The sequence below is a fragment of the Equus asinus genome, chromosome 4, assembly GCF_041296235.1.
Source record: "Equus asinus isolate D_3611 breed Donkey chromosome 4, EquAss-T2T_v2, whole genome shotgun sequence".
NCBI classification, from domain to species: domain Eukaryota; kingdom Metazoa; phylum Chordata; class Mammalia; order Perissodactyla; family Equidae; genus Equus; species Equus asinus.
The window spans coordinates 93811510-93821371 of record NC_091793.1 but is presented as its reverse complement, the minus strand read 5'-3'; the positions used below and the strand labels follow the sequence as shown (position 1 = coordinate 93821371).

The 9862-nt window shown below is 38.9% G+C and overlaps 1 protein-coding gene across 38 annotated transcripts in view; it reads left to right on the top strand.

The window, feature by feature from the left end:
• Positions 1-252: 252 nt before the first annotated feature.
• The window catches only part of NEB (nebulin), a 214018-nt gene continuing 204408 nt past the window's right edge, over positions 253-9862 (top strand). For all 38 annotated transcript variants that reach the window (XM_070507751.1, XM_070507750.1, XM_070507749.1 and 35 more), the window contains exons 1-7: positions 253-373; positions 1000-1084; positions 1613-1677; positions 5238-5279; positions 6929-7132; positions 8959-9066; positions 9539-9643. In XM_070507751.1, the coding sequence (XP_070363852.1) occupies positions 1642-1677; positions 5238-5279; positions 6929-7132; positions 8959-9066; positions 9539-9643 (495 nt within the window). In that variant the 5' untranslated portion in view covers positions 253-373; positions 1000-1084; positions 1613-1641. The remainder of the gene's footprint in view (positions 374-999; positions 1085-1612; positions 1678-5237; positions 5280-6928; positions 7133-8958; positions 9067-9538; positions 9644-9862) is intronic.

Below are 9862 nucleotides of genomic sequence, written 5' to 3'. Positions count from 1 at the left end.
AAGTTGTGCTAATTTTCTCCTAAATTCTTTCGCATGAATGTGGTATTCAACAGGACTACAGTAAAGGAGAGCTCGAACCTAAATTTTAACCCCAACATGCTGGAAGTTAGGTAAAATGCCATTCTGTCTGGAGAGTTCTAAGCAAGCAATTTGTTGCCCTTGATCCTTTAGTGGAATTGATGAACAGGTGCTTTTCAGAAGATCACTCAGTATATTTAGCTTCTGAAATTTGAGCGACTCCAAATCTGATTGGCCGTTCTCGCCACATGATAATTCGGAGCCCAGGCACCACACTGGCTCTTGTCTGGGGTTCTCAGGAGGGGAGAGTTGAGAGAGGCTTTGCTGCTGAGAAAAACTATTTGGTAGATTGAAGGTAAGGCCAAATTATGGCTTTTTCTGTAATGACTTTTCAGGAGATGTTCCGCAACTTCCCTCGAAGTATTTTCTAACATTTTGGGGCTTAACTGGGGAAATTAGTGACGGCAATGTGACTGGGAAAGTCTGTGACCCCATTGCCCTCCTCAGGCCCTACTAATATCCGACAAGTAGTGTGTGATAAGAGTGAAGCCCTCCACTAACCAATTTAGTGCTTGACTGAGTTGCCTTTCTTATCTAACAAAATTGGTGGTTTTTTTTTTCATTTTTTGGCTTTGATTTTTTTTTCTAAATATGTTATTATGAAAAACGATCTATGTTTTACATTCCTATATTTATCCTGTTCTACTGGGCTTCCTTTGCCTCAGAAGGAGCGGCAGTTTCGCTAGCTTAACAAAACCAGCCACAGCGGGGTATTGGTTTACATGGCGAATATCTTTAGGCAAAGGAACAGCTGCTCCAACTCATCATCCACTTTTGTCAAGAGAGACTCTGCCTCTCTGGCGTCAAACTAAGAAGGGCTTGGGAGATCCTTATGTTAGTTCCTGAACTGCAAACTTAGACCAAAGATCCACAGTCTTACATGCTTTTCAATCAATGCTTTAAAAATTTGTTATTTTCCAGGTTGGAACGGGAGCTACAGAAACGAAAGAGAAAAATTCATACAAGCCAATGGTTTTCGGGAAGAAAATAACCCCATTTCCTTGAGGTTTCTATTTTTCTTTTACAATCTATCAGCAGATTTATTTTCACATGTTCTAATTTGAAGCACAGGATATACTGTGTCCCACGTATTAGAGCAGTACGGAGACCTAACTCAATGTGCTTAGAATTTTGGGGCTGGGGGAGAAAATTCCAACTTCTTCCAAAAGGCTGAGCTGAAGTTTCTTTCACTATAGTTATTGCCTGAAAATATTTTTCTCCAAGTATTTGGGAACTTAAATACTTGTTCCTTTGAATCCAAACCCTCTCACTCCCTTCCTCTACTTCCTTTACGCTAAATTGATCCTGTAGCCGGAAGGCTCAGTACTCAACACGTTCCTGAAGAAATCAAGAGAAAGAAATTGGAAGCTTCAGTTTTTCAGACCTGTGTTTAAATGTCTTCTCTCATTAGCCCGCAAAAATATATGACTACGTAGAATAGATTAGTTGTAATCCTATTTTTATAATGTTATAAGATGATTTCAGTCCTGGGGAGAGATTTTAATGTATTTTCATTTGTCTGGAATGTGAAAAGTTTGTAGGTGCCACTACTACTCTGGGAAAATGGCAGATGACGAAGAGTATGAGGAGGTGGTGGAGGTAAGATTGAAAAACCCCAACTCTGACAGCAAAGTATTTTCTGTAGTGACAATCAGAGCCTTGTAGGTGAATTAATCATTCGAAAAATACATTGTCTATTATAACTTCACAAAGAGTCATCATTAAAGCACGAGAAAGGAATATTTTACATTCAGTTTCACTATAATTATGTGGGATTTAGAACTGAAAAGAAATATCACTGTTTCTCACTTTTGCTTTTCTTTAAACTCTCTAAAAAACAAAGTGTGGAGTAAAGGTGGATTTTAATTTGTATTCTAAAACTACCTTTTTCCCTTACTGCCAACCCTCTGATCAAACCGACAGAGAAGATGAAAAGAAAATTCTGAAAAGTGAGCTCTTTTTCTTGGTGTCTGCATAGCAACAGAGGAAAACAGCTACTTACTCTTTGTTTCAGCGAGCTGATTATCTATAGGGCGATACAGATTAAATGATCAGAATAATATGTATGTGAGATTATATGCACATATGAGATTTTATATGTGCACTCACACACATATATAAAAATAAACTCATGATGTCAAGTGACAGTAGGAGCCACACTTTCCCACCAACTCCATTACATTTATCTAAGGGAACAAGACTAGCTTTTGTGTTTGAATTTTGAAAAAGAGCAAAGACAATAGTGAGCATCTTGATTATTGGTGGACATCTGACACATTTTACAAAGTTGCTAATTGTTTATTTCATATAATTTTGTTTTTATTATGTTACGGTTTTTCTTAATCAGCTCTTGCCTTTGCAGTCACATACATATAAATACATTGCCATTGAATCTGAAAGTGCTTAAGAATTACCAATTAATCATGATGATCTAAACATAGGAAAAGCTCCATGTGCCCAAGACACTTGGAGGCAGTTTTGAAAATCTGTGCTTTTTAGTAAGAGTGAAATTAACCTAGAATCAAATTCCAAATGAAAGTGCCAACATTTGTCTTTGGAAGATTATTTTATGGACAAGGCTATATTTAGATGAAGAAAACGTTATTTTATTCTACAAATAAAATTGCTTTTATTACTGAAGAATATGAAAAAAAAACAGAACCAATCTCATACAATATAACATTCAACTACTCTGGCTTAAATGCCAAAGGCCACATCCTCAATGTTCAATATTGTCACTAGTGTGCATTTTACATACATCCCTAAGGGTCAGAATAATCACCATCAAACACTAACACAATAAAAAATTAAATTGCCTTCCCTATGCTGGTAATACTGGGAATACGTTTTAGCCGCCAACTTAAATATCCCTTGTCTTTCTTAAAATAATTGTATTCATCAGTCACTGGAAATTGTCCTTAGTGCTAGACTTGATTGATTTAACTAGATGTCATAAAAATGGAAGGGGCTATTTTTAGGCATCTCATCCTTGCCATTTTTTTCCCATTACTGCTTCTGGGTCTGACCAGCAGGTGCTAAACTAATAGACTTCCTGCCAGAGATTCAGAACCAAGGTCTCTCTGACCTCAAAAACGATGCCTTAAGAATGGGATGGTGGCAGATTCGAGAAAATAGTCAGGGAAGAGGTCACAGAACAGGCAGGAATTAGTTTTAAGAATATATTTCCTAGGGATCTTGGACATTTAAATAAAATTGTGCTGTGACTTTCTACTCAAACTTAAACAGACTTGGAAAGAAAGGAAAAGAAAGAAGGATGTACCATCTAATTAGTGGCACAGCTCTAAAAAAACCTGAGATTTGGCAGAGAGTTAATGCCGATCATTTGGATAATGTTGCCCTTTTTTTTGGAGAAAGATTAACTCTGAGCTAACATCTACTGCCAATCCTCCTGTTTTTGCTGAGGAGGATGTGCCCTGAGCTAACATGCGTGCCCATCTTCCTCTACTTTATATGTGTGACGCCTGCCACAGCATGGCTTGACAAGCAGTGCATAGGTCCGTGCCCGGGATCAGAACCAGGGAACCCTGGGCCACTGAAGTAGAGTGTGTGAACTTAACCACTACGCCACTGGGCCAGCCCCTAATGTTGCCTTTTTTATAAGCTTATTTCTACAATCTATTTACCAATGGTGAGAGCCCAGGAAAGGTAATATTGGATGGCAACCAAAGAGCTGCTTTTCCTTGGATGCTAAGAAAATCCGAAACAGTTGTGAATCATTCATTTTAGTTTAATATTTCTTCTCAAGTCACTGATGTCTTGTGTGGCCAGAGGAATGGTTCCAAGTGGATCAGCATCAATAGTATATTCTGAAGTGTCCAAATGGTATTTCCCATGCGATGAAGGCACAAGCATGTAAAAGAGAAATTTTCTGTCTTTTTAGAGCTTATGATTTCTGTTGCTAGGTGTAAGGACACAGAGACAGAATTAGATTTCAAATAAAGAAAGAAATGGTACGGAAGCAAAGAGAATGCAAGAGTGAGGGACATTGGGCAAGTCTTCCACTAATTTTGCTGCAAGTGAAATAGAGCATGTGGTCTATTGACAGAGGTTAAGTAACTCGATGAGAGTTCACTGAACCGAGGAAAGAAGAAAGGAGGCCTTGGAGGGAAATTTTGCATTCAGTGTTTTCCCCTTTGTCTGAGTATATGTTTTGGTGGCAGAGAAAAGAGAAATGAAGCACAAAATGTTATACATTTTGTTGACTGAGAAATTGAGCCAAGTGTTTCATTTTTATCCCTTTCCTCGTGTGCTGTGGCCTAAACCAGTCTTTCCTTCTGTTCGCCCAGCTTTCTGGGTGAGACTGGGGGCAGGATTCCACTCTCCTGACGCATCTGAAACAAAATGTCAGCCAGTTCCTATCCGAGTCTATTTGTTGCTGGTGATGTCAGAAATACAACAAAAGTAGATTTGATTTCAGATCCAGCCTGCAGGCACCTCAGAACCATCAGTGGCAAATTGCTGCCTAACTTTCCCACATTTTGTGATGAGGAATCTTCTCATTTTTTCCTTCTTCCCTTGGCATTTGTAAACTTTCCTCTTAGCACCCCTTTTAGGACCATCACACTACTGGAAAGGATTCACCCATCACCCCAGAGGAAGCTCTCATTTCTTAGTGATCAGGATGGTATAGGAATAATTGACATGCATATATGCCTTTGGATCTATTATTTCCATGGCACAATCCATTTAAAGATTTTATTCACACTGAAGTTTCTGTTTGGTTTTATTTTTGGTCAGCTAACAGTGAGTTTTATCACAGTTCCTCTCTACCCAACTCACACACTCAAGACATTGTTATTATATTCTTTTCTCAGCAAATTCTATCTTAGGTACCATAAGGAAAAGTTTTACTTGTCCCAAATAAAATAGCTTTCCCTGATTAATAACCAGCCTCAGACACGTTTCTCATCACTCTGTGTCTCCTCGTCCAGTCTGATGGCGTTCTCTTTAGCTTCCCTGAAGTTTTCACAAAGTTAAAATGAGTTCCAAAACATGAAGAGGCTCCCTCAGCTCCTTCCTTCCCACAGATATAGCAAATTAACGGGGCAAGTGAAACAACCCACGTGGTTCAGTTGAAGCAGAGGAGAAGTGATTTCTGCTTTGGTTCTCATGACAATACTTTTGTGCTCTATTTATAGTACTACACAGAAGAGACAGTCTACGAAGAGGAGCCGAGGGAGGTAAGACCCAGCCCACAGCTGCATGGGCTGCATGCTCATTAAAGCAGGAAGAGCCTTCTCCCCTCTTACACTCCCAGGGCCACAGCTCTGGCAAAAGGGAGAATCTAAGGAAGGATATCTCATCTGTGTGTGCCCAGCAGCTGGTGGTACAAGAATGAACGTTACCTGTTTGACAGGTTTTATCACTGTTTTTGCTATTCAACATATCCAAGATGGCTGGGGGATGGTTTTCCCCATTGCCTGTGTGGTATTTTTGGTGTAGGGGATGCTAATTAGAGTAATGACAGTGGCTCTAACCACTCTGACTGCAGCAAAGGGGTGACCGTAGACTTGTGATTGGCATAAGGACCAGCAGTTTTATTGTGTAGAGCTGTAACTTGTGGGGCACCATCTCTGCCAACAGGGATGATGCCTCCAAGCCTTTGTCCCTGATGATGCCATGAAATGCTACTTAGATTTTAGCACATTAACAATTCTGAGAAAACCATTCCCATAAATATTCCACGTTGGAACTTTTTTTCAAGGTGAAATACCTCACTCATTCTTTTCTGCATGGAGCAGTTTCTCCTGAGCACTACAAACAATATAGATGGCTAACCCTGAAGCCCACTCAGAGAGCCTATGACTGCATGAAAACTAATGTCTGTAGATGCTGTAAACTGGTTAGTTTCCAAGGTCAACCATACGACAGTAAGAAGAAGCAGAAAGCAACTTATTCGCAATGATCTGACAATGCTAGGGGGAGTTATCATATTTGTACAATTTCCTTGTTACTTAAGTTTCTCTTTCCATAATTGATGCTAGAATTCTTCCTTTGATACAGATGAAATTAGCTGTGAAGGAAATTATACTGTGAGATGGATTGAAGACTTGGCCGCTTATTTTCTTTTCTAATATACAGTGTTTTTAATCTTGGACTAGACGCAAACTTTGGGCCTTAGTTTCTGCCACTACAGCCTATTGTAAGAAACAGTAATTTGCCACATACACAGGACTGTTGTGAGGATAATTACCCCACTATGTTGTCATCATTATTCTTGTCCACCATTTACTAATGTAAATGGCACTCCAGTTCACATTAATTAACTGACTAATCCCAGAGAATGATAATCACTTGTAATATTGATGTGATTCTTTTTTTTTTTTAAGTTCTTTATTCTTGGTCTGATACTACAGGGGCGAATGCCTAAAAGACTGCAGAACAACAGCTTTTTCTTAGACTTATTAAAAAGTTAATATAAAGTCCAGAATCTGAGCTTTATTTGTCTTAATCTTTTGTTCCTTCATCCCAAGTTTGCTTTTACTTTACTCAGACAATTTAAGACGATTTTAAATGTTTAAGAATATTTTACTTCTGATTTTTATCCTACCTTAAAATGTTTGAATTCCTTTCTGCAAATGGTGTTTTAAGGTAATGTTGCAAATTAATAAGGAGTAACGTTTTTACTCCATGCAATCTTGAACAATCAGCATTAAGATTTATGTAACATAATGTGCCTTCAAATGGCTCCAGTGTGTGATTTTCTGCTTTGGCTTGTTTTAGATATGGATACCAGGAATGTAAGTCTAACTTGAAGTCAGAATATCGAGATCATGGTATCACAGTTTTTACTTTCATAACTATGTTGAATCGCTTGTCAAATTTTCAGACAATAACACATTTCTATGAAACTACGACAACAAGGTCAACATCTGACTATGAGCAATCGAAACCTTCCAGACCTGAGCTGGCACCGCCAGAAGCGGCAAAGCCAGTGCAGAGGAAGAAGGTCATCCGGAAGAAAGTTGACTCTTCCAAGTTCATGACCCCCTACATTGCACACAGTCAGAAAATGCAGGATCTATTTAGCACAGTAAGTTTCAAAACGACTTCTGCTAATCTGGTTTCATTATTGAGAAATTACTCATCTCAACCAACTCCGTTCTGGATGCTGGCTGGATTTCATTTCTCAACCTTGTATGAGACAAAACTTATTTTGCAGGATTATAAGCCCTTGTGACTCTTGAGTTTTCCTTTCCTGTAATTCATTGGTACCCTTGCAGCATCAGGGAAAGCATCCTTATTGAAATTATTCCTGCAAAATAAGCAAAAGGCCAAATATAAAGCATTTACTGGTATTTAATCACTATTAGCCAATCAGAATAATGAAATCATAAATATAGACTTAGTTGAAATCAGTTCATGGAAGCTAAATAACATCTATTTAAACTATATCTGAGCAGGATGCTTCTTAAGCAGTCTAGCTAACAGTATGTAAAAAGGCCTCTAAGAGGTGTATAGTGAAGAAGAACATGTAGTTTAGAGAACCTGGAGCAGACTAAGAACTCTGCAGAAACTGAGGGTCAGAATGTTCGGCTGTACCCTAGAACAGTGGTTTTTAACTGTGGCTGCTCACTGGAACCCCCTGGGACCTTTAAAACTGCTGATGCCCCAGCCATTCTGCCTCAACCAGTCTGGGTTTGGGACCTGTGTGGAAGGAGTTTTGAAAGCTGCTCAGGTGATTCTAATGTACAGTCCAGATTGGGAATCACCACTCTGGATGCTCCCTGGTCCTTAGATTTCCACATATGGTTCTGTAAGTTACTCTGACTGGCAGCAGATTGAGACCCATTCGAATGGATGTAATTTGTTGACCGTCCGTCGTGAGCTGAGATCTCTCTCAGTAGCCTGATTGCACGCCCTCTGGAGGCTTGAAAAAAATGAAAATTTTTTTCATTTCAGACATTGGGTACATAGGACTAGTGCGTATGTCAAAAACATCTTATTGTGGTTGGCCAATAAATATTCATTTTTGGTTTAGCATTAACTCTTGGGGACTGTTTGGTAAATTTCTAGTTCAGATTCTTGAATGATCTAAAACTTAGGCTACTAAGACAGATTTCTAAAAACAAGATTATCTTGCTTCTTTTATCATGGCAGTGTTTAGCGAAGATAGAAATTATTTCTGTCAACTTATTGCCATAAAATCTCATTAATTCAGACACTACTATCCTAGAATTTCTGGGAATATGAATGAAGTGTTGGCAAAGCCTTATAACATTTTTAAAAAGTGGTTAGGAACTAAATCGATAGTATAATTTAGATTGTTGACTACTCCACTCAAGAGTATTCTTGAAGCATTAATAATGATAAATTACCCACATTATTTTTAAAGCAAGAACTCATTATATATTTAGCAGAAATAATAAAATTGCATTCCTTTTCAAAGTATCCATAATTTAGACTTTCCGTTAATTCAGCTGGTGTCTCAGCTATCCAAAGCACTGAGATTTAGTTGCAACTTCTGAATTGAATATTTTTGCATTGTATTAGCAAGCCAATCTTTTCATCCTTGACTCAATTTCTAGATTTATTTGCTAAAACTATTGAGGTTCAGGCTTTTTATGTGTGTATTCAGACAATAACAACATTGAGAGAATCATTTTAGGGCATTTCCAAGACAATAGTCTGTAATAAGACTACTGTCTCCAGCATCCAACCATGTTTAGGAAGAGCAATTAACAAATCTATTTTAGTTTTTGTCGAGAATCAGGGTAGGGGACAAAAATAAAGCTGTTACAACTGATAATTGTCATAACTTGCAGGATTGTTTTTTAATCAGGCGGGGATGAGTACTTTGCCTGAAATTTCTGCTGCCATCTTGTCAGGTTTTAGGCTAATATCTGATATTCGTTTCAGAATAAATACAAGGAGAACTACGAGAAGGCAAAAGGACAGCCATATGCCATCACAACTGATACCCCAGAACTTCGCAGAATCAAGAAAGTACAAGACCAACTCAGTGAGGTAGGCTGCATTGCTAAAATAAAAGAGAGAGACATTTCAAAGATATGCCCAGCACTAGGAATTTCAGGCTTTAAATAGGTGTAGAGAGACTAAGGGGTCGAATTACTGTGAGCCAGTCCAGAAATCAAGAGGAAGCATTGGCCATAGCTTATGTGGCTCTAAATGTCAATCCAAAGAGATTTCTAAAAGCGTGGCTTAGCAATTTAGCTTAAGAGGTTATACGAGATGGAAGTTCCGACTCACTGTGGTCGTCCGTACTGGAGCATAGGGTGACTGAATTTCAGCCAGGAAAGCAGACTAGCAGTAAATGCAGGTGCTCTGTGGATCTTTGGAGATCACAGTTTTCTATCTAAAATGCTTTGTGATGCAGACATAGAGTGATTGGGTCGATGCTCTTTGATTGTAATTCATTCTTTAATATACACACATGTTCGTACCTGTCGTGAGCTCTAATAGTGCATTATTTCTGCAGGTTAAGTATCGAGTAGATGGCGATGTTGCTAAAACTATCTGTCATGTAGATGAAAAAGCAAAGGACATTGAACATGCGAAGAAAGTGTCGCAGCAAGTCAGTAAGGTAAGATCTTGGTATGGATGGCTGGGATACTAAATAGCATGTGTATTACCTCTGCCTGGCCTTAGAGGGGAAAACTGTGCAGGCCTGATCCTGCTCACCGGTCCCACTCGGGTCCCAGGCGCTGTGAGCTCTAACGCCCACACATGTCAGGGAGGTTGCACAGATGACTGTGAGCCGTAGGAGCTACGGTGGATTGCAGACTCTGAGCCCTGCGAGTTG